The sequence below is a fragment of the Geospiza fortis genome, unplaced genomic scaffold (assembly GCF_000277835.1).
Source record: "Geospiza fortis unplaced genomic scaffold, GeoFor_1.0 scaffold424, whole genome shotgun sequence".
NCBI lineage: Eukaryota > Metazoa > Chordata > Aves > Passeriformes > Thraupidae > Geospiza > Geospiza fortis.
The window spans coordinates 1,408,067-1,430,125 of NW_005054354.1; the positions used below are offsets into that span (position 1 = coordinate 1,408,067).

Here is a 22,059-nt window from a genome sequence, read left to right on the forward strand (position 1 = left end):
GGTTCTGCTCTCCGTGTCTTTCATGAGGTGCATAAAGTTGTACCTCCTGCAAGTGTGTTTACTTACAAAACCTTGCTTGTACATCCTGTCTGGCTCTATAGGAGCTGTGCTGGCCCCATCAGTGCCCACTGAACAAGAACTAGACTGAAGTGTCCTGCATTTCATCAGACTCCAAGCTGTCTAGTTCCTGTTTCTTAAAACTCTTGCTGTTCCAGTTAGTATTTAAAAAATTTAGTATCCCTTGAGTCAGAAATAATTTTACCCTAGCCCAAAAGTTACTGCTGTTTTCTAGGGAGGAGGTTGCCACATTTTAAGTACTTTTCAAAACAGTAAATAGTTACACAAAGTGTAACGAGACAAGGCATGAAAAAGACCTGCTCTAAAGTAAGTATTTAGTACTCTAATTTCTAATATAAAAGATTGAAAACAGCCAGAGGAACAGAGACTACTTGCACATGAGTGTGCAAAGCTGGTATTCCTACTCTTGGTTGGTGACATCCCTCAAGAACTCAACAAAATATAGTCCTTTAAGGCCACCACGGAGAATATAATTCAGTGTTAGGTACACAATGTAACTTAGCCAGTAGCAAATGTCTCCCCATACCCTGAAGTTCAAGTCTCTATTCTGAGTGAGTACCTCACTATGCTTTCTTTCATTAATACATACTTAGACTTGGTTCTGGCTCATGTTATAAGAAATTGTAGGATAAGGGTGTACAAGAACTCTTTAATCTCAGTATTTGTGGCATGAGAAAAATGCTTTGCTGCTGACTGTCCTCCGAAGTGGAGTGGTGGATCACAGAATGTTACCCATCTAAATGGCGGGCACAGGGAGACAGCCAGGCTTGGGCTCTGTTTAGTAGGGAGGAACAGTCACCTCCAGATTACCTAACCCTAAACCAGCTGGGATGAGTCTCCATACAGAGTGCTCAGATCTCATCATCAATTGTTGAGAGAACCTGGATGACCAAGTTTTGGTGGTTAAGATTAAATGAGATCTGTTTCACCTCTTTTTCTCTACCTTGTTCTGGGACATGGAGACTTGCTGCAGATGTGCCATTGCTTGGATCTTGCAGATTTTAACATGCAGTTCATTATGCCATCTCTGTAGTGATCAATTTTGGAATCATCTGACTATTTTACTATATTCATAAGTATCACCTTTGAAGTCATAACTTACTGTGGAGTGATGCAATACTGTTTTGTGGAATGTGTGTTTTCAGTTGAGAATGACGTGATAAATGGCTGTCTTATTAAAGCATTGTGAAAGGTACCTTCCTTCACTATCAAATAGAGTGCTTCAGAAATGCTTCCCACTCAGAGCTTGCTTTTTCATCCAGTAGGTTGTCATGATTTAGTATTTAGAGATGTATTATTTTTAAGATTTGCTGCTCTTTTAAAAAGGGTGATTATCTTTAATGCTACAGTTGTGAATATTTCTCTTATGTTGTAATCAGGGAAGCCAAGCTGTTGAAAGAGCAATTAAGAAAATTTATAGACCTCAGCAGAGTAATGCTAACTCCCTTGGAGCTGGTGACAGGACTCCCTTTCATTCAGTTGGGCCAGGATTTTGGCCAAGATTTCTTGGGTTCATATTCTGTCTCATACCCTGGATAGAGATGCTACAAGGATGCTTTCATACTCTGTGTTTTAACTACCATGATGCTGTTTTGCCTGAAATCAGTGTATGTAAGATCACTCTGTCCTCAGTTGGAATGAATACATTCTGTCTTTGTATGGGCTCACATGATTGTCCTGTTGGTTTCTGTATCTGGCCTGAGTAATAAAAAGTAACAGGGTGAGAGTGACCAAGCTCTGGCACAGTTTTCTTGGAGTGGCTGTGAAGTTTCTGTCCTTGGAAATACTCAGAAGCCATCTGGACAACCTGCTGTAGGCAGCCCTGCTTGAACACATGGGTTGGACACAGTGACCTGTTAGCTGTTCCTTCCAATGTCAATCCTCTGTGATTCTGTAAAATACAGGGTGTGCAATAGCTTTCAAAATATTGCAGGAACATTAGATGAAAATTTCAGTACCCTCAGGTACTGAACAACAGGTGTACTGTAGAACTAATTTGTATGAGAATAATAACTTCCTAACTTGCCCCCTAAAAAAAGAAGGAAAACTCAGAAATGCATGATTAAATCAAATAAATTACTAGAGAATGAAGTTTATGGGAAAAAATGTCTAATTTTTTTTCTTAATTTTATGCCCCTGGGAATAGTACTGAAATATTGTAAAATGTGTGCTTGTTTACAATCATGTTAGAAACACCATTTATAAGATTGATATAGTATTTATAAAACAGCTTGTTCACATTTAAGAAAAAAGCTACCTAAGATTAGTTTGGGAGGAGGTTTCTGTTACATGGCCTGATACAGAATGGGAAAAAACCAGAAATGTTAATCTGAATTTTGACTGCACATTGAAAACCACTGGCTAGATAGGAAGAAAAATCCTAGCGGTCAATTACCATTCTCTAGGTGAGAAAGCATTGTTTTAATGAATAGTTTCCAAATGTTCATCATCATTTTATAACCATATCAAGAAATAAAGCCACTTTTCCTTCAAGGTGCAAGGTAAAAATTGCAATATAATCACAGTTCCCTAAATAAATCTATTTAGCTAAAGTCTGATTTAGAATCCAGTCAACTTTTTTTTTCCTCTGTCTTATGAAGCAGTTTTTGTTTCTGTTTCTTTCTTCAGCCAGCAATGTTGAAGTGCTTATGTCGGGAAATGTTCGCTGCTACAATGTTATAGTGGAAATGATGAAAAGTTTCCCCAGCAGTGAAACAGTTCAGGAAGTGAGTTGCTGTTTGTTGCACAAGCTTACATTGGGTAAGTTCACAAAGTTGTTTATGTAAAGTCAGCTTATTCTGACTGTGTAAGAGTTGGATTTAACTGGGAGTGTTAACAGACAGCAACTGCTATTCCAATAATCCTCAGGGTGGTGCATAGATCCTTGTGCCTAATGATGACCATGACCACAGTCAATATGGTGTCCTTATGTGATAAATATAACAATGAGCAGCTGCCATAAAGGACTTAAGTTAGAGGGAAGTATGAGGCAAAAAAGGGTGAGAATCACAACAGGAGAATGGAAAATCAGTAGGTCTGATTCTGAATAAAGTTACTATAGAAAAGAAGAAAATTACTTAGAGATTTCATTTTTTGAAGTGCCAGTGGTGAATGTGTGAGAAACAACTGGTGCTGCAGAATTAGCTGAAAAGTATTCTGTAAAACTCTAGCTTTCCTCCTTGCAGTGCATTTATCTTCAGAGACCTGTGTTCCTGACAGTGATGATGCTGTCTTGGGGCCTCCCTGTGCTGCAGCAGTGAATGAATCACTGGGTTCTGAACTTGCCTTGACTTGGACAAAAGTACTTCAGTTGTCTGGGCTAAAATGGGCTGGTGTCACATTAAGAGAAATTATGTCAGTGGCAAAAAGTTGTATCTCTTAGCAGCTCTGTTCTCACACTTGTGACTAATAAATCCATTTGAGCACTTGCCAAGAACCACCTAATAGGAAGTTCAAATGACAATAAATATGTTTTTCTCCCTGCTGCATGCAAGCCCACTGTGAGCAGCTGCCTGAGCAGCCCTCACTCCATGGCTGGTTCTTCTTCATCAAGAGTTAGACTTCACAATTTTTGCAGGTGGTGGTCTGAAGCTACTGCAGATGCTGGTACCAGTGCATGATTCCCCATAATAAAGTTGGTCCCATCCTTTCACCATCTGTTTCCGCTTCTTCATGCAGATATGGTAGAAAATACAGATCAGACCTGTCTGCAACCTGGAGCAATTTCCCATTCCCCTTCAGAAAGCCAGATGAGATTTTTAGGGAAATGTGGTGGCTGCTGAGGTGGTAATTGCAGGGTTTCTTTGGAAAGCAGTGATGCTGACCTTGAACATTTTGCTGTGCAAGGCTAACTGAAGATACACAGGGAAACCAAGCACTTGTGGGGACACAGCAACTTGGTTGAGAGACCTTGATCTTGCTGTGAGTGCAACCAGCCTGGTTTCAATCAGATGTTTGCCATGTGTTTATACTGACCAACAATGAAGACGGGCAGAAAAGCAGCCACAAGATCCATTTCTTCTTTGAGCCCTTCATCTTAATAAAGAGCTGCTTTAATAGAGTTATGAAAGAGGTGTTCACAGCACCATGCAATTATGGGAGCAGATATAAAAATGTTAGGTGCTTCTGGAAATAGTCTGGAAGATTTTCATATGTATAGCCATGTTGTTTCCCAGATTATTCTGATGGACACTCTCTTCCTAAACCCATGTTAACTGGCAGTGAAATGGTAAAGTTAGCATGTACTAGCTTCCAAAATCATCATGCATGCTTGCTAATATGGTAATGGCTATCCTAGATTTGACTGTCTTTGGAATTTTAACTGGCTGATACCTGTCTGGCCAGCCCAAATCCAACAGAACTACTCATCACATAGCCTAGGTTTATTAATTTCTTTAGGTAAGTAATGCACTTACACAAACAAACCTTTTCCATTAAAATATGTTAAGAAACAGGGATGCTGATATAATATGACCACAGAACTGATCTTTCCCATTACTACTCTGATTCTCATTTTTGCTTATCAAGATTTAAATGAAATTGAATATCGAAATAGAAGCCATAGCTATCAAACCATATTTGACAGAGTGTTGGTCTATTATTTTCTGCATAATACTTCTAAACAAGGAAGTTATTTGAATTTGCTTGCTTTTTGGAGAGTACCTTATATTCAGCCTGTAATACAAAAAATACTGTACAACTTAGAATAATTGTTACACTTTAAATAAATTTATTATTATCCAAAGGCTTTCTTCTGTTTATTCTTATCCAAAGGCTATTTATTATCCAGAGGCTTTCTTCTGTTCCAGAAGGACTCTATTCTATATTTATAATGCTGGCCTTGATTTATTTAATGAGGAGGGCAAAGCCAGAGAGTAAACTAGGGTTAAATTATTTGTGTCAGAGGATAAATCAAATCATTGCAGGAATTCAGGACCAGGACTGCATTTGCTTCCTGGCAGGAAGTCTGCAAGTGATACACCAATTGTATTTTTCTTATTTTGATGACAGCGTGTGTTTCATTTTGCATTAAACTTCTGCCTCTTGTAAAAAAAAAATTCAAAAAGTCACACAAAGAATGTAGATCCCAATTTTTTTTCATCCTTAACCTCTTCTTTCTACAAATAAAATTTTGATGTCAAGCCCTGTAGTAAGAAAAACAGCATTTGTTACAAAATTTGTGCATTGTATGCTGAGAAATTTATGTTAAATGCTTGTAAAGCTCCAAATATGTGTTTGTATTAATTTGATATCTTATCTGGTTTCAGGAAATTTTTTCAATATCCTTGTATTACATAAGGTTCCAGAAGTCATTGTGAAGGCTGTTACAACATATCCTGAAAATGCAAAGTTACAAGCTGCAGCTCTCAGTTGTTTAGCTCTTCTAAGTAAGTAAATGTTACTTTTCACTCTAGTAATTTCCTGTAATAATTATAAACTCCATTTCTTTAACACAAAAGCCTCAGGCAGGACAGCTTCAACAAAGCTGGATTTCCTACATGGTTACAGTTTGCTGTTTCACTATGATAAGTCTGAGTTCATATCATATGTCCAACATCTGCACCATGTTCAGAGCTGGTAAGTTATGTTGACAGATCTGAACAGAGCAAACTGTTTATTCATAGACAAATTTTGGATAATCCCTTCTTAACATAAAGTCTCCAGTGATAACAACACTGGTTTGATGTTGTGTTTGCCAGGTATGACAGTACTCGTGCTGTGGCAGTTGATAGCAGCAAATCAATGCTTGTGCTTGAGTTCTGAAATCAATTAAAAGATGTAAACTTTTCCTTGAGTACAGTTCAGACAGAAATTAGTTAGCTAATGGGAGAAAGTTAAGAATCTGATCCTCTTTGTCCTTTAGTAATTGTTCCATATTAAAGTCAGTAGAAATGCTGTTTAAGAGGCCCCAAAATAGCAAAGATAGATATCAGTAGACATTCCATTATGCCTCAGATATTATGCTCAGTGTTGGTATCTCTTTCTTTCCCTTAATTGCTGAAAATCACAGGTAGAAAATTACATATTTCAAATTCTGTTGCACTTTCCATGTTATCTCTCTCTTAGCAACTGCAATTTGCATTTGTTTTAAGCAGCATTCCTTCACAGTGTAGATGGCTCTGTAATAAGTGGTTCCATGCAAATGATTCACAGTTATATTTTATGTCTGTGGTATTCTGTACGTAAATACACAACAAAGAGGTACATGCAGGTCTTTTCAGAGCCAGAGCCTAGACTGATCTGTAACTCTGTGATATTTACTACACTACACTTAAGTTTTTCACTCCCTTTATAACCTTGAAGACATTTTTCAAGTCTGCAAGTCTGTCTCAGAGTTTATAGCAAAAGATTTCTCCTTCCCAGAAAAGGCTTATCTTCCCACTGATTTTCGCACATTGCCAGTGTGAGTGCGTGCATGACTACAGAAAGGTTAAGACATAGATATTTTGTTTTCACAGTAAGAATTTATTGTAAATATTTTATATTTCCAGCTGAAACAATATTCTTAAACCGGGACTTAGAGGAAAGAAAAGAAGAAGAGGAGGAAGAAAAGTTATGCTGGTTGGAAGCGTGTTACAGAGCATTAGAGCTGCACCGAAAAAATACAGATGTGCTGGTGAGAAATTATGGGTGATGGGAATATGGAAAGACTGTATTATGTATGAAATAAAATGTTTAGAAACATGCTTTTCTCATCAATATCCTCAGGCAAAAATAAAGACCTTAATGTCTGGGTTAGATTTAGAATAAATCTTACCTTCCTTGCCTTTCTTTGTTCATTTTAAGAGGTTTTACTTCTTCAGATCAAATGTAGGTATAGGTAGTTAAGATGAGGCTTATACCTGAAACTTTGGCCATGCAAAGATTGTTGTTTACATACCTCCTTTGTATCCAACAGCCAAACACAGGCCCATCAAGAGAAGAATTAATCTTGTCCTAAAATAGATGTCAAAATGGAAATCGAATAATGAGACTGTCACACATGTTTGTAACTTGGGCCTATCTGAGCTATAAAGAATGTTACAGTGTACATTTTGTTCTATTTCTACATAAAGTGCCTTGTACCTCTTTTGTGAACTGAAAAGCAGTCAAACTATTTAGTTTTTTTTTCATATATTTTTAATCTTCTAGAGGTGTATTTTCTTAATCTTTTTGTCTTGGCTTATATTTAGGAGGCTGCGTGCTGGGCTTTGAAAAATCTGTTTCTGTATCAACGCAACCTTCATGAGAGGATTGGAGATGGAGATAATCAGTCAGTGTTGTCTTAAACTGGATTTTTGGAAATGAAAAAAAATGCATGCCTGTTGTTAAGCCATTTGATATTTCACTTTTCAATTATGTTTAATTTTATAGTAGATTAAATGCATGATGATCAGCCACACCTGGAAAAGGTTCTTCCGAAGTGTGCTAACCTTGACTCAGGAAAATATGTCAGTGTTTTCATAAAGGGTCAGAACACAGCCTATTAGAGCTAATTTTTAGTTTGTGAAGAATTTTGTCCTCAGTTGCAACAGGGATAAAGAATGTAAGAATTGGGAAAACAGACAAGATTAAGATACCTAGCATGTAAAAATTGTAGAAAAGCAGTGCTCATTTTCCCACAAAACACATGAAAAAGCATTATAGAGGGAATGCTGCCTCATTAGGGAGAATCTACTGGGCATGAACAGGACACAAATTTCCATTTTACTTGCTGTTGCTCTGGCAACATATTAGAGAGCAAGAGCAATCACCTGAAATTGTCATTATGTTACATAATACTTCTTTAAGAAACTGAACAGTTATGAAGTAACTACTGTAATACAGTCAATGTGCAGTGATTTGTTTCTCTCTGAAAGGTTCCCAATAGACAGAGCAGTGATGCTCTCCATGCTGATGCACTCCTCTTCAAAAGAAGTGTTTCAAGCAGCTGCCAGCACCTTGGCAATTTTGTCACAACAAAATGGTAAGGGACTTTAATTATATTTTCTTTCTTATTCAGCAGAAAGTTTTTGCAAAAAAAAATTAAAGAGAATTTAGTGTACTGTTGAATGAATACAGTACTCCCTGTGATTAGAATATTATGTTGTTGTGATAAGTAGGAAGTTTATTCCTTGCTTTGAAAAAGTTACTGTTGGCTAGTATCAAAAAAATATGAGGAAATTAAGAGCTCTCTGCCACATAATGGTGTTGCAATTGCTACTTTTTGGAGTAGGAGACATGAAAAAAACTGTGCTCTCTTTGTATGCTTGTTTAAATATTTATCACATGTTTGAATTTCGTCAAGAGCAACATTTGTTGAAAAATCACATGAATAAGGATCACAGCCCAACAAGTACCACCTTCTTGCTTAACACAGTCCTGTTGACTTCAGTGGATCAAATTGTGTAGAAACTTAAGCATGTGCATGACAGTTTTCAAGATTGCTTTACTCCTGATTGTGTCCCTAACATGGTTTCCTAACTTTTTTCAATTTGCAGACCCCCTCAAAATTTTTCAGTGGAGATGTGGACCCCTGAGTAGAGTATTTAAGCCTACTGACAGTTGGCCTGCTTTTATTAGATAACTTTCACAGAATCCTTTGAAATGGTTATGGACCTCAAGTGGTTTGCAGACTGCACATTGAAAACCACTGGCTAGATAGGAAGAAAAATCCTAGCAGTTAATTACATTCTCTAGGTGAGAAAGCATTGTTTTATCACCAGTTTATTGAGCCATCCAAGTACATAAAACCTAACACAGAAAAGGTTTTATAATTATTTATGAGATCAATATGTATCTATACTGAGAAATGGATCTCATAAATGTATGCATACTATTGTCATATCCCAGGTACTTTCATAACATGTTACTGACAAGTGGGCCTCTGGTTCCTTCTGGAAGTCTATAGCGAGTTTTTATTCTTTTTTCTTTTTAATTATTATTATTTATGTTTTCCCCCTGAATGGATGTGTTTACAGCAGTAATGATAGACATAAAGAAGCTTAGTAAAACCTGCTGGCATAATGCAGTATTGCTTGAACTAACCATCTGAAATGGATGTACTGAACTGGGAATAACAAGATTTGGTGGTAGTTACTATGATAATTTTAATAATGTTCTAATTTTTATTAGTTACCGTTTTTGCTACGTGTGCTTGGATATTTGAATTTGCAAAAACTGAATTAACAAAGTAAAGAGAATTAATAAATATAAGTTAATTTTTTTAAGTTTCATTTTGGAAGTTAAAAGTTTTTTTTTAAGTTTTAAGCTCTAGCTTTCCTATATTATCACAGAATGCAATTACAAGGAAAAAGTTTAAGAATAAACTTTTCTGAAAATATAAGTGAGGCTATACATTCTTCTTCCCATATGTTAACTTTTAAGTAAAAAGAGTAGATGTATAGAAATTTATTAGACAATTAGAAATTATAAGGTGTTTGATTAAGCCATGCAAACATACATCAGCTTCAGCTCAAATTGCTTCCCATTTTAATTTATACTGTAATATCTCTTTGATGAGGTGAAAACATTGGAAAAAAAAGGAGGAAAAAAAGTTGTGTTTGAGAACTGCACAGAAAGAAAGATTTACTTATAGGATGCTTGCTCTTTTGTGTTTTAGTAAATATTAGGAAGACACTACTGGCAAAAGGCATACATATGAATGTTTTGGATATAATGAGGAAACATCCACATTCTCCTGAAATGGTTGAAAGTGCCTGCAGGATTCTGAATCATGTTTTTGAAGGAAGGTAATCAAATTACAAATGCAGGTCCACTTTCATGGTGAAGGGTTTTGAGATTCGGTGCCAAGAGTGATTACATTTAAGTTGTTGACTAGGAGTGAAATTGACCACAGACTGACAGCCCTGTTTAAGACATGGAATTTGGTGAGCCCTGTCGTCAAATGCCCAAGTAGGTGTGTGTAGGGAGCTGCATATTCTTCCCTTCATGGTTCTTGAGCAGTGAGATTCAAATAGACAATCTCTGGGTGGTCTCCCTTTCTGTTAGCCACACTGAATTGCATTGAGAGATAAGAAATTTCCCACAAAATTACCTCTGATTATTAAAATAGCATTTTGTTAATATTAATTTCTTGTTGGCTAGGATGCAATTATTTACATAGACTGAATTAATGGAATGGCATGAAAATAGTTTGCTATGATGAATAAAAGTACCACAGTTTAATTTATGTTTCAGATTTATAGTGTTCCAAAGGGTTATCACACAGTGATAATTAAGGACAAATTTATGTAAAATTTGGAAATGCATTATTTTATTTATTTTATGAACAATATTTTCAGTTTCCCTCATCTGGATGTAATGACAGTAGCAGTATCAGAAGTTGTAAAAGCCATGAGGAAACATGAAAAATCACTCTCTGTACAACTGGAAGCACTTCGAGTCCTTTTACACTTCATGATGCCCAGTAAGTCATCCAAAGGCATACACCAAATCAGAGAAAAGAATCAGATAGCTGGGTTTTAGTCTTTCTTATCTAATGAGACAGATTTTAATGTGACTTCAAAAATTATTGCAATCTAATGAGACAACTTTTAATGTGACTTCAAAAATTATTGCAGTTCTGTACATAGCAGAGAATAGCTGTAAGTCTTTAGGAACATACTAGATGGGAGAAAATATTTGAGGTATTGAAGGTTACAGATCAAAACGATTACTGCTGATTTCCCCTTGATTTCATCATTGTAGAGTTAGCTCCATTCCTTCTAAGGAATTCAGGGAGTGAGTGTGGAGCTATCAGTGTCATTGTGGTTTGCATCATCAATGCCCTTTAAGCGAGAGCAAATCCTTATAGTGACATGAACATTGTTGTACACAAAATGCAATTGTTTTGATAGTGTCTCTTGGAAGGAACATAAAAACTGGACAGTGATCTATATATTTAAAGATGTAAAATATACAGTTATATACTATTTTCTATCAAAAAGGAGAAACCAAACTGACTACTTTAGTTAGAAGTTCCGTTCCAAAAAAAACCCTCTTTATCAGCAATCCAGAGGGTGGAAAAATGTTCTTTATTAATTTTATGGCTTTAGTAGAATTTTGGAAAAGTTTTACTATTTTTGTCCATGTACTGCTATAAATCTTGCTTTTTTCCTGTGATATTGAGTGTAGGAGCACAGACATGGGTACTGATGTTTTTTTCAGAGCAACTTTTTGCAAGTATCTCTCAGCAGTTTGAGCTGAACATTTACAAAACGAATAACTCTGAAAATAGTGACCTGATCAATATGCAGACTGATTGCAGGTTTTCCGTTTCCTTCTATTATTTGAGTTCTAATCCTAATACTTTCCTCATTTTTCAATGAAGAGCAAGATTTAGATTTGATATATGTGTTCTAACATGGAGGCAAGGCACTTTGCTTGCCAGTATCCTGGAAGAGAGGCCTTTCTAAAGTGTAATCAAACACAGAGAGCACTAACTGGATGTTGGAACTTGCAGGTTAATTAGGAAATAAAAAAGTAATTCATGGGAAAAATAATAATCACAATAAATATGTATGCTAAAATGACTTTGAAAGGATCTCTGGGTACTTTCTGTAGTGTCACTTGACTGCAAGTGCCAAATACTACAAGAAAGGTAAATCTGAAAGACCTTTCTCTGATTTTTTTGTATATGCTCACATTCCACTTAATGTCATCTGTGTGTAAAATTTGTGCTATGATGTGCTGCCAAGTGAGCAAGAACAAATAGTTTTTAGCTTCTCTATAGTGTCTCCTTACCAGAAGGAAGAGGCATTCTGAAGTTGGTATCAGGGAACTCCATAGCTCAAAAAAGTAATAGATTGCAATGTACCTTAGAACAGATTCTTTGGCATGGTTTTGATTTTCATAGTAAGCACTGAGCAAATATGTGGTGAAATTTTCCTTTCAAGCACAATGCACTCATATTACAATGTAAATCTGGAGGGATTCCAGTGTCTGCAATACAGTGTTCTGAAAGTACCATGAGATCTGAAATATGCTCTCTGAGTCACCTCAGTGTTCATTTGATTGTTAGATTGTATTATTGGGTTAATGGTGGGGAGAATATGAAATCTGCTGTTCTGAGGAAGGCTGTTTTCCATTGTTGCAGGTACAAAGAATGAACACCAGAATGATTCTTCCAGAGATGTGGGAGATGCTGCTCTTGCACTTACAGGAAAAGTCATTAAAAGCCAGTGTCTCTTGGAGGGAACTCACTCATTGGTGCTTAATGCTTTAAACCGGGTATAGTTAAAGCTTTATTCTAATGGATTTTTTCATTATTTTACACTTGAAGCAGTAAATAATTTGTAATTTTTAGTTCTGCATTGATTTTCCTACTGATTTTATAGAATTAATCTTAACTCCCAAGTTTCATGAATATTTTAGAGTTTCTTCTTAATTTCTTTTCTGGAGTGTATTAGATGATTTTTTTATACAGTAATTCCAAAGAATATTTATTTAAAAAAAAAGGTAGGGTTTTTTTCAAGGATTCAGTTTATTGGTATTTCTATTTTCTTAAAGCAGACTGGTGTATATATGTCCTCATGCCTACACCTCAGCTACACATAGAACTGAGTGGACAACTCAGTTATCTGTATTCTTTTCACTGTTCAACTTTTTCCAGCCCCTGTAAAATAGAGTGATCACAGTACCCTGAAGGAGAAGCTGAAAAATGAAAGGCTGAAGCAGACTCAGTCTATGCAAAGGAAACACTGGGAACTTTGGGAACTGGGAACTTTGCTCAGCAAATTAACCTCAAATCCCAGTGATTGGAAATGTTTAACTTCATGGCCTTCAGAAGAATCCAGTCTCTACAAGATTTTCAAGGTTCACATGATCACAATCAAAATGTAGCAATTCCTATATTTTTAGAAGTCCCTCTCAGGAATTTTAAGCTTGCCAAACAGATTCAGTCAAGGAAATTTATGTCTCTTACTATAGAAGTCAGAGCAAGTAATGTATCAGTGAAATAGTTCTGGAGTGTCTAAAGGACATCTTGACCTGAAGATATCAGATAGAGAAGTTAACAAAGGAGATAAAATAATTTTTGCTCCAGAAGGTCTTCAATATTTTGTGATCATCCTGATTGCATTTTCCAATGCAGCTGGTTTGTGGTTAGGGGTATTACAATATCAGCCAGAAGGGCTAGGAACTGATACATTTAATTAAAAACTAGAGACAGAATAAGGAGGAAGAGATGGACGTGACTGCACTGAAGTAATTTTGCAGATTTGTGATGGCTGTGACACAGATCTAGGACTCATCTAGGGTTCCTCCATCAAAGGTGGGGGATGGTAATAGGTATGTTGCTTCATATCTTTTTCTTTTAATATTTTTCAGTTGTCAGCATGGTTATTACTTTTTCCAGTTATCAAAAAAAAAAAACCCAAAACCAACCAACCAAACAAACCCCGTATTATTTCCTTTTAAACCACAAATGAAGTACATTTTCTCCCTCTGCTTGCCCTAGAAAAATGGTGTAAACTTATCAATGAGAATTTGAGGGGAAAAATCCAATTTTTCATCAGAAAAGTGGCTAGGGAATATTTTCAGAATCAAAGATTAAAATCTGGGGAAGTTATGAGCAGCTGAAACTGATGGTTGATAGGAAAATCTTTTTGGAATTGTGATTGTTGTTATTTATTGTCACATCAGCTGTAACTTCATTTAAGAACAACATTCATTTGTTATTACAGAGTGACTTTAAGAACAAGCAACTCCTCTGTTGCCATTGTAAGCAGAACAATCTTGATCTGATTTTATCTTCCTTTCTCCATTAGTTTATTGGAAATCCTAGCATTCAGAAGTGTGGATTGAAACTGCTTGGTTCTGTAGCTGAGTGCACTGGTGCACTGGAAATTTTAACTCAGCAAGGAGCTACTGACACTGTGCTTCACACCCTGCAGATGTATCCAGATGAAAAAGGTAGGGAAGGTGTTTCGTCAGCAGAATGAGAATGGCATGGTGGGAGGTTTGTACCAGATCTGTTTTTCTCTATGGTGCTGGATGTGATTTAGGTTGTTATGGCAAGAGAAGTGTTGCACAGTCCTCAGATTCACTCACACTGCAGTTATGCCTGGCCTTATAATAGCTTGTGCAAGTACTTTCTGGAATGTTACTGAAAGACTACTTCAATCATGGGTTTATTCCATCAGAATGACTGAATTATCAGTGTCTGAATAATATTTCTTTTTCTTCTAGACATACAGTGCTTGGGTTTGAGTCTTCTGTGCTCTTTGATTACACGGAGGAGTTTGTGTATTGCAACCATGCACGTCCTGTCAGCAGTTCTGGTTTCTACCCTGCGACGATTTAAAGAAGTCACTGAAATCCAGATGCATGTATGTGTCATTTCTGTCTGTGAAGATGAAAACAAAACTCAAAACCATCAAAAATTATTTTAATATGTTATATTTAAGTATAATTTTACTTACTTGATTTTGATTTTATTGAAATTACTAGATTAGTATAAACCTTTGTAATTAAACGGAGACATTTGTTGTAGAGATGGTTTTCTTGGAGGCATATATTCAATCCAGAATGTGTAAGCATAGGTTAAGTGTTTGTCTAAAACTTATGAGATCTACAAGCTAGAACAAATTTCTCAGTCATGATCCATCATTCTGTCAATCTGTAACCATTTCATGAAGTAACCATCATTAGAGTAGTGATTGCCCTTCTTTGAGAAGTCAGAGAAGATAACTTAGTTCACAGCCTTGTCACCAGGAATAAACTTAGTGTAGGAATGCTGTATTTAAGAAAATATATTACTGGAATACTATCAGACTTTGGAGCCACATCTATATATGGAAGGAGAGTTGTCTGTAAACACACATTTAATCCTTGTGTAAAGTTCTGTTTCCTCTGCTTCAGAAGTTTTCCCAGTTTGTTACCAGTTTCATTTTTCTAGTGGGATAGAATGTGCATGTGACATCAGCTTTCTGTGAGAGTTTCTATATTTCTCTTTCATATGAATATGAAAATATTGCAAATACAGCCTCCCTTCTTTGCTGCTGTTTTTTGCCCAGCCTTTTCACTTTTAGCTTAGCAACCAAAATAGAGAGAAATAAAAACAGTATGCTGGAATAAGGAAGTTACTTTAAGTGATTTAGTTCCAATTGGGTTTGCACAGAGTCCATAATTTACCCAGTTCATCCTTCTGGGTGAACTTTGCTTGCAGAATCATGGGATAATTTTGTATTTCTTCTTAGTTATTATATGCACCTGTTAATTTTTTCCTTTAGTCTAATAGTTCTTTTAAAATTCAGGGATTACAGAGCGGCACACTGGAACAGGGGATGTATCTTCATTCCATATTGTTAGAAGGAGATTGTTTCCTCTTTACATTTTCAGGAAATCACAAGTACAGTTGTCACTGCCAGGCAGGATGTTGTCAGATATAGTGTTGCATATTTGACTTTCCGAAGTGATAGTTAATATCTGTTTAAGTGGATCAGCTAAATAAGCATGAAACTACAGCTATATAAACAGAGATACCTGCTATTTCTGCCTTCTCTCCCAAACTTTTCCTATTTGTTAACTATTACATATTTAAAAGTAAGACAAAAAAAATTAAAGCACAAATTTTTTGGTTGAAATTTGATTTTGTTGCATGACCTGGTTTAAAGCGACACTTTTTAACACTGTACTTCTTTCAATGTTCTCATTGTGTTCTTAGGGATTTCATGCAATCTTGGCAATTCTTGGTTTGTCACCTTGTTTTGCAAAGCTGCTGGTAAATGAATCATTTGACACAGTCATTTTCTATCAGATGTCTATGTGTTTCACTGACCAGCGAGATCAACAGGTATCTTTTTTCTCTGACAGTTCCACAGCTGAAAAATGTTGGTGCTTTTTTGTCCTAACTTTTATTTTTTTGTCTTTCGATTCAGTTTCAAAGCCTGTGCTGTAGATGTTTTGCTAAAATAGCTGAAAATGATGAGTTAAAAAATACAATGCTGGAAAAAGCATGTATGGAATACAATAGTATTATGGCTGAATGTTTACTTTTACTGGGAGCTGATGTTAATAAGAAGACAAAGACAAATTCTTTGATCTATCAGGTAATAGATGGAAATATATATACAATTTTCTTGCTTACAAGTTCTGCTTTTGGGTTCCTTTCTGTTGTCGTGTAAATATTTATTTGGCTGAACACAGAGAACAGAGATGCTGCTCCCACATGCTCACCAGTGCTTCTTGCTAACTGTCACCACCTTTAAAGTTAATTTTTTAAAGTGATTTGCATAAGTGCTTCTTTATTTTGGTTCAGTGTCAAAGTTTTAAATAGTCTGAGAGAACCCCACCAATACTGCCTGAAGGGAATTAGGAAGTGTTCAGTTCTGCTGGTAGAACTTTCTGGGTGATGAAGCACAGCTGCGTTTGGAGCTGACCATCCATTCATAGGCAAATCAGTGTAGGAAACCACAGTGCTCTTATTGAAGTAACTGAAAGTATTTCTAGAAAATGTTTTTAATATTCACAATCAACACTGGTCTGTGTAGCAATGCAGACTTGGAAACTGGGAGGAGCTGACTGAACCATAGAAACATAAAGGCTGGAAAAGACCTCCATGATAGTGAAGTACAAGTTTTGGCTGAAACCACCTTGTCCACTAAGCCAGAGCACTAAATGCCCCATCCAGTTGTTTCTTGGACACTTCCAGGGATGGGGACTCCACCACTTAGGGTGTCAATGCTTAACCACCCTGTCAGTGAAGCTGTTCTTCCTGATGTCCAGTTCAATCAGCTCTGGAGCAGCTTGAGGCCATGTCCTCTTGTCCTGTCACTGGCTGCCTGGGGGAAGTGGCTGATCTCTACCTGGCTGCACCCTCCTTTCAGGTAGTTAAAGCCAGCAGAGCTGAGCTCAGAATCAGACAAGGCTTGATGAAACTGACTATTGTTGCCTGTTCATTAAATATCCAGATGATAACCCCTAAGTGTCTATTTTCCACTAAACAGCTAAATAAGTGAAGTTGCAATAGGCCACATGCAATAACCAAACTAGATAAATTACCATTCATTTCTGCCTGAAAATTGTGTGCACTCATGACAAGAATTACAATTGCAGATCTAAAGCATTTGATACATTTGGGCAAAGCCTTCATGAAAGTTAGAATTGGTACTCAGACACCTTAGGAAGGCATATGCTCAAAGGAGTAAGGAATTGCATAATTGAGAAAGAGACACAATCCTTAAAGTCACTCTGAATTTGAGACAAGCATCTTAATGCAGTCTGAGCTGTTACTGGAATGCTTAATATTCTTGGTTTGTTTTAATAATTGCTTTTCTCTATTAGGTTTGTGAGAAAGGAAGTAATCCTAAATTGGTGGAATTGTTATTAGCCAGTGGTGCTCGAGAGCAGGATGTTCGGAGTGCTTTGACCATCAGTATAAAGAGAGGAGATAGCCAAATCATCAGCTTGCTCTTAAAGAAGCTTAGCCTTGATGTCACCAACAGCAGTATTTGTCTTGGAGGATTTGGTTTTGGCAGATTAGAGCCTTCCTGGCTCATTCCTTTGTTCCCAGATAAACTTACTCAAACAAGAAAACAGAGTGAGTATATATAGAAATTGCTGTACAAAATGTGTCAATATCTTCTGATGACACTATGAATGTGTTTTAGCTGAAGACTTTCAGTTGAGACTCTCTTCATAGCATTCAGCTTGCTATGGAAAATTTGGCAAAACTTGAAAATAAATCAAATTATTTCTGTTATTTTTTTAAGCTACTTAGATTTCTTGGAGATTATTTTATCTTTTCCATTTCTTGTACATATAGGTGCAGGTTCTGCACTGGCAAGGATGGTGCTCAAATTCCAGATGAAGAACATTTCAGAGGATAGATTAAGAGCCTCCTCTGATCCAAACTTGTCTGAAGATGGAGTGGACAGAAACTATGACTGGAATTTCATACCTGACCCATTAGTGGACAGTATTTTTCCTTTGAGTGATGATATTGATAGTGAAGGTACTTGTTTTTCTTTTCTTTTTTGCTTTTTATAATCCAAATCTAATGTACCAGGGCTAGACTATAGCCATAAATCAGTTGTTTATTTGTATTTGAGATTTAACACTTCCCATGAAGAAAAAAACTTCTATCTAAAATTTTGTTTGGGGTAGCATTGGAAAATAGTTTGTGGTGAGTATGTACTTCGCCTATAAAATTAAGACCTTGAGGAATTTTACACAGTAATACATTTAGAATTAGTTTGTCATGCATTTAGTTTTTTGTAGAGAGAGAGTAAGATTCTTGCAACTGAATTTAGATTTTGACTTTTTCTGTCTTTTTCTGAGCTGCCTTTATAGTTTATGACAAAAAGCAAGAGCTTCAAGAGCCCAATTTGTCTCATTGTGAAGTCAGGTGTATTGTGATCTACAAACTCCTCGGTTCCTTGGGTAGTCTGTAAATAAAGTTCATACAACCAGATCAGCTATAAAGGACTATGTTATTAACAAATAAAGTAGGTGAAACAAGCCCTATCCCAAAGATAACTAATTGATCAGAAAGTGTAAATGACAGATTTGTGTTCAGCCCAACACCATTCTTTGTAACCAGGACATTTGAATGCCTTTAACTTACAGAGCGACAGCATTTCTTTTCTATAATACCAGCAACTTAATAATGAAAGTAGCCTTAATTAATAATGTATCTTTTTTGTTGTTCAAATGTTGCTCTTGTTTTAGAACAGCTGGTTACTTAAAATCAACACAGATGAAGAATTTGAATTTTGGAATCAGAGAATCATAACGAACTTTTTTTTATTCTGCTTTGTTGTTTTCCATATATCATTCAACACCACTTTTAATTTCTGTAGGTCTATTTGTTGCTCCATGTAGAAAAGTTGTTATCATAAAAAAATTCAGGAATGATTTTGGGAGTTTTAAAAGTAGCTTTGAGAAGAGGGACATCAAATGTCTCCAGATAATGACACCAAATGTCTCCTGAATCACCAAATCCAGAGTGGCATTTGATGTTTCATTCTCAATAAATGTGGGAGTGCAAATTTATCTATTGAAATACAACTCTTTTCTATTTTAAAAAGTTATTTAGACTGAAGTAGCAGACATATGTGCTATGAAACATGCATAATAATCCCAACCCAATGGAAATTTTGTATCATAAATCATCAGTGCAGGTCCTGCAATCACCTGCAGGTCCTACTTGAAGAATGTCAAGTGAGTATGGCCCCTCTGCTCTAAAACACACTGACAACATTCTTGGCCTATTGTACACAGAATTGACCAGTAAGATCCTGCCAGTATTGATGCTTTTGAAATGCATCTCTTCTTTGTATGTCAGCATCTGTAGTACAGTTGAATTCTGAGCCTCATCTTTAAATACATTTTTCTCACCTATTTCTGTTCCTGTGTTCAAGGAAGTGAAGGTTCACTTTTTACAAAAAAGAAGTCCAATTCCATTGCAGTTGCTGATTTATATTGTAGGGAAGCGGCATGTCAGAGAGGCTCTCCTACTTTGCTGCGACATTCCTACTCTGTGGTAAGTCAGATCCATGCTCATTCCAGGTTTTTAAGTCCATCTACATAGCCTACTCCAAAACTGTTAATAATCAAGTGGTAGGAAAGGTCATGTAACCATGGGCTTTGTCTCACTGTTGCCATTCAGTGTTTCCTTCTGCTGTGGTGCACTGTGTGGATGAGTTTATGTCAGCAAAAATATATGATCACTAAAGAGTAGACACCCTTTTGAAGTGTTCAGATTTCCAGTCTGGTGTTCAAATGGAAATACAGGGATCATGGGCCCAGTCACAAAAAATTAACTTCCCCTTAGTGAAGCTGATCTTCAGTAATGATCAATGGAGAGAGACTGATTCCCTAAGGAGACATAAGAGGACAAATTGGTGGCATAGAAATCAGGTTCCCTTGGAAGGAACTTGTCTCTTTCCATTGTCTGTAAAGGGAAACTGGAGAGACTGGCTTTCTTAGAGAAAGTTATGTTTTGTAATACTCTGCTCCATCCTATTTCTGCACCCTAGGGAAAGTCATTCTGGGTTGGCAGAAATGCACTACTTCCATTGCACTCTAAATCTACCACTCTTTCATATTTCATGGATCAATATGTTTTACTAAGATGTGACCTATTGTTATTTTGAGTTCAAGTGTATAGTTTTTTTGTGTTCTCCCTATAAGCTCTGATAAAAAGAAATCACAATAAAAAGAGTTTTACTGAATTTGGATGATTTCAGAATGTACATATGTTCTTAAATGCTTTTTCTCTTGGATTTTTCAGGGACCTGGCTCAGATTATGAACCATTAATGAAACAAAGACGAAAATTCTTGCTCTCAGATGAATCCCCCAGTAAGTAAACTGTACAATTTAAGGTATATAACAGCATAGCATGCAAAGATTTGAGACACATTATGTATTTGTTTAGGAGGAGGATACATTTTGGAAATACTACAGTAAAGTACAAATAATGCATATATACAGATTTTTATTTCTTGGACTCCACAAATAATTTATGTAGGCAATAAAATTTAATGAGTGCCCTTACTAGCTTTCAAAAGCTCCTTCTGTTGTGCAGTGCATAAACATTCACCTCTTCCCTTACCCTACTGTCTTATAAATTTCTGTGTCTTAATAGAATTCTTCATGAATTTGGGTCTTAACCAATATCCAAACATTCACTCTCTTCTGCACTTTAGATCCCAAGCTAAATGATTGTAATTTTACCTAAGTGATAGTGATAAATTAAATAATGGTATTTTCACATTTTTGTTTTAATAGAAGGCATCTCAAAATTGTCATCACATGTAAGATCATCAGACAGTCTTTCTTCGTTGATCTCAGAGAAAGAATATATTAAATCACTAGATCTTTCATCAAATGAACTGGAGAACATTGATGCCATCAGCCAGAACAGCTGCTTAATAAGTCATCTGGAACACCTTGAGAAACTGGAGCTTCACCAAAATGCTCTTACAAACATTCCAGAACAACTGTGTGAAGTAATTCTGCATAATTTTATGCAACACAAGTTGAAATTAGTTAAAATAAAGTGTTGATCTCTAATAATGTAATCCATATATATTGTAGTAATGTATCCATAGCAATATTACTCAAGAATATGGGTGTATATTTTGGCATGCCTCATACATTTACTCAACTTTCATTCAGTGCATTAATGTTCATTAGAAATAAAAGTGTTTCATGGGATTGTTTTATGTCATTTACTGCAGAGAACTACTTTAAGATGTGTGATATTAAGTAGCATAATAATGGCAATGGAACAGAGAACTGCAGGCAATTACTATCTTAAATTTTATGAAATGGAGCTAATTGTTTTTGAATAATGTCCTATATTTTTTTGTAGAAATATTATAGGCTACATTGGTATGATTGCTATTTTCTGCTACTTTTCTATAGTGAGATAAATATAAATAAACTAATAATTTGTATGAAAATATAACTCAGTTGCAAGCACACAAATTAATCTTTTCTTTTAGCTTTTTACAAACAAATTATCCTTTTCTTTCAGAACTTGAAATGCCTGACTTACCTGGATTTGCACAGTAACCGATTTACGGCTTTCCCGCCGTACTTACTGAGGATGAATTGTATCGCAAACCTTGACATCTCACGAAATGACATTGGCCCTTCCTTTGCTTTGGATCCCAGCCTCAGATGTCCAACTCTAAAGCAACTCAACCTTTCATACAATCAGCTGGTATGCATTCCTGAATTTCTTACAAGTGTTGCTGAAAATCTGGAACAGCTCTCGCTGGAAGGGTGAGTTGCATGAGTAAATGGACTGTAGCATAACAAACATAATAGGAAATAATAGATTTGTTATGCACAATGATGACTCTTTATAGCATGTAAAGGATTTAGTCACCAGTAAAATACTGACATTGTCTTCCAAATGTGTACATTGCTACAGTTTTCCTAGTTGGATTGCAAAGTACAAGATATGAGAATGACTTTGGACCTTGATAGACTCAAATAGCTTTGCTATTCCATTAACATACTAAATAAGTTGTAGTTCAGTTTCTTTCTGCTCCATCCTATTAATCCA

At 36.1% G+C, this 22,059-nt stretch overlaps 1 protein-coding gene across 1 annotated transcript in view; it reads left to right on the forward strand.

Moving 5' to 3' along the window:
• LRRK2 (leucine rich repeat kinase 2) overlaps positions 1 to 22,059 on the forward strand; it is a 63,334-nt gene that overhangs the window by 10,359 nt on the left and 30,916 nt on the right. Inside the window, exons 6-23 of the mRNA XM_014308031.2 lie at positions 2,707 to 2,838; positions 5,346 to 5,465; positions 6,570 to 6,694; positions 7,251 to 7,330; positions 7,917 to 8,023; positions 9,659 to 9,788; positions 10,341 to 10,465; positions 12,134 to 12,267; positions 13,806 to 13,950; positions 14,227 to 14,366; positions 15,704 to 15,832; positions 15,918 to 16,088; positions 17,323 to 17,578; positions 17,804 to 17,992; positions 19,401 to 19,522; positions 20,273 to 20,342; positions 20,772 to 20,992; positions 21,523 to 21,773. Coding sequence (XP_014163506.1) covers positions 2,707 to 2,838; positions 5,346 to 5,465; positions 6,570 to 6,694; positions 7,251 to 7,330; positions 7,917 to 8,023; positions 9,659 to 9,788; positions 10,341 to 10,465; positions 12,134 to 12,267; positions 13,806 to 13,950; positions 14,227 to 14,366; positions 15,704 to 15,832; positions 15,918 to 16,088; positions 17,323 to 17,578; positions 17,804 to 17,992; positions 19,401 to 19,522; positions 20,273 to 20,342; positions 20,772 to 20,992; positions 21,523 to 21,773 — 2,647 coding nt within the window. The remainder of the gene's footprint in view (positions 1 to 2,706; positions 2,839 to 5,345; positions 5,466 to 6,569; positions 6,695 to 7,250; positions 7,331 to 7,916; positions 8,024 to 9,658; positions 9,789 to 10,340; positions 10,466 to 12,133; positions 12,268 to 13,805; positions 13,951 to 14,226; positions 14,367 to 15,703; positions 15,833 to 15,917; positions 16,089 to 17,322; positions 17,579 to 17,803; positions 17,993 to 19,400; positions 19,523 to 20,272; positions 20,343 to 20,771; positions 20,993 to 21,522; positions 21,774 to 22,059) is intronic.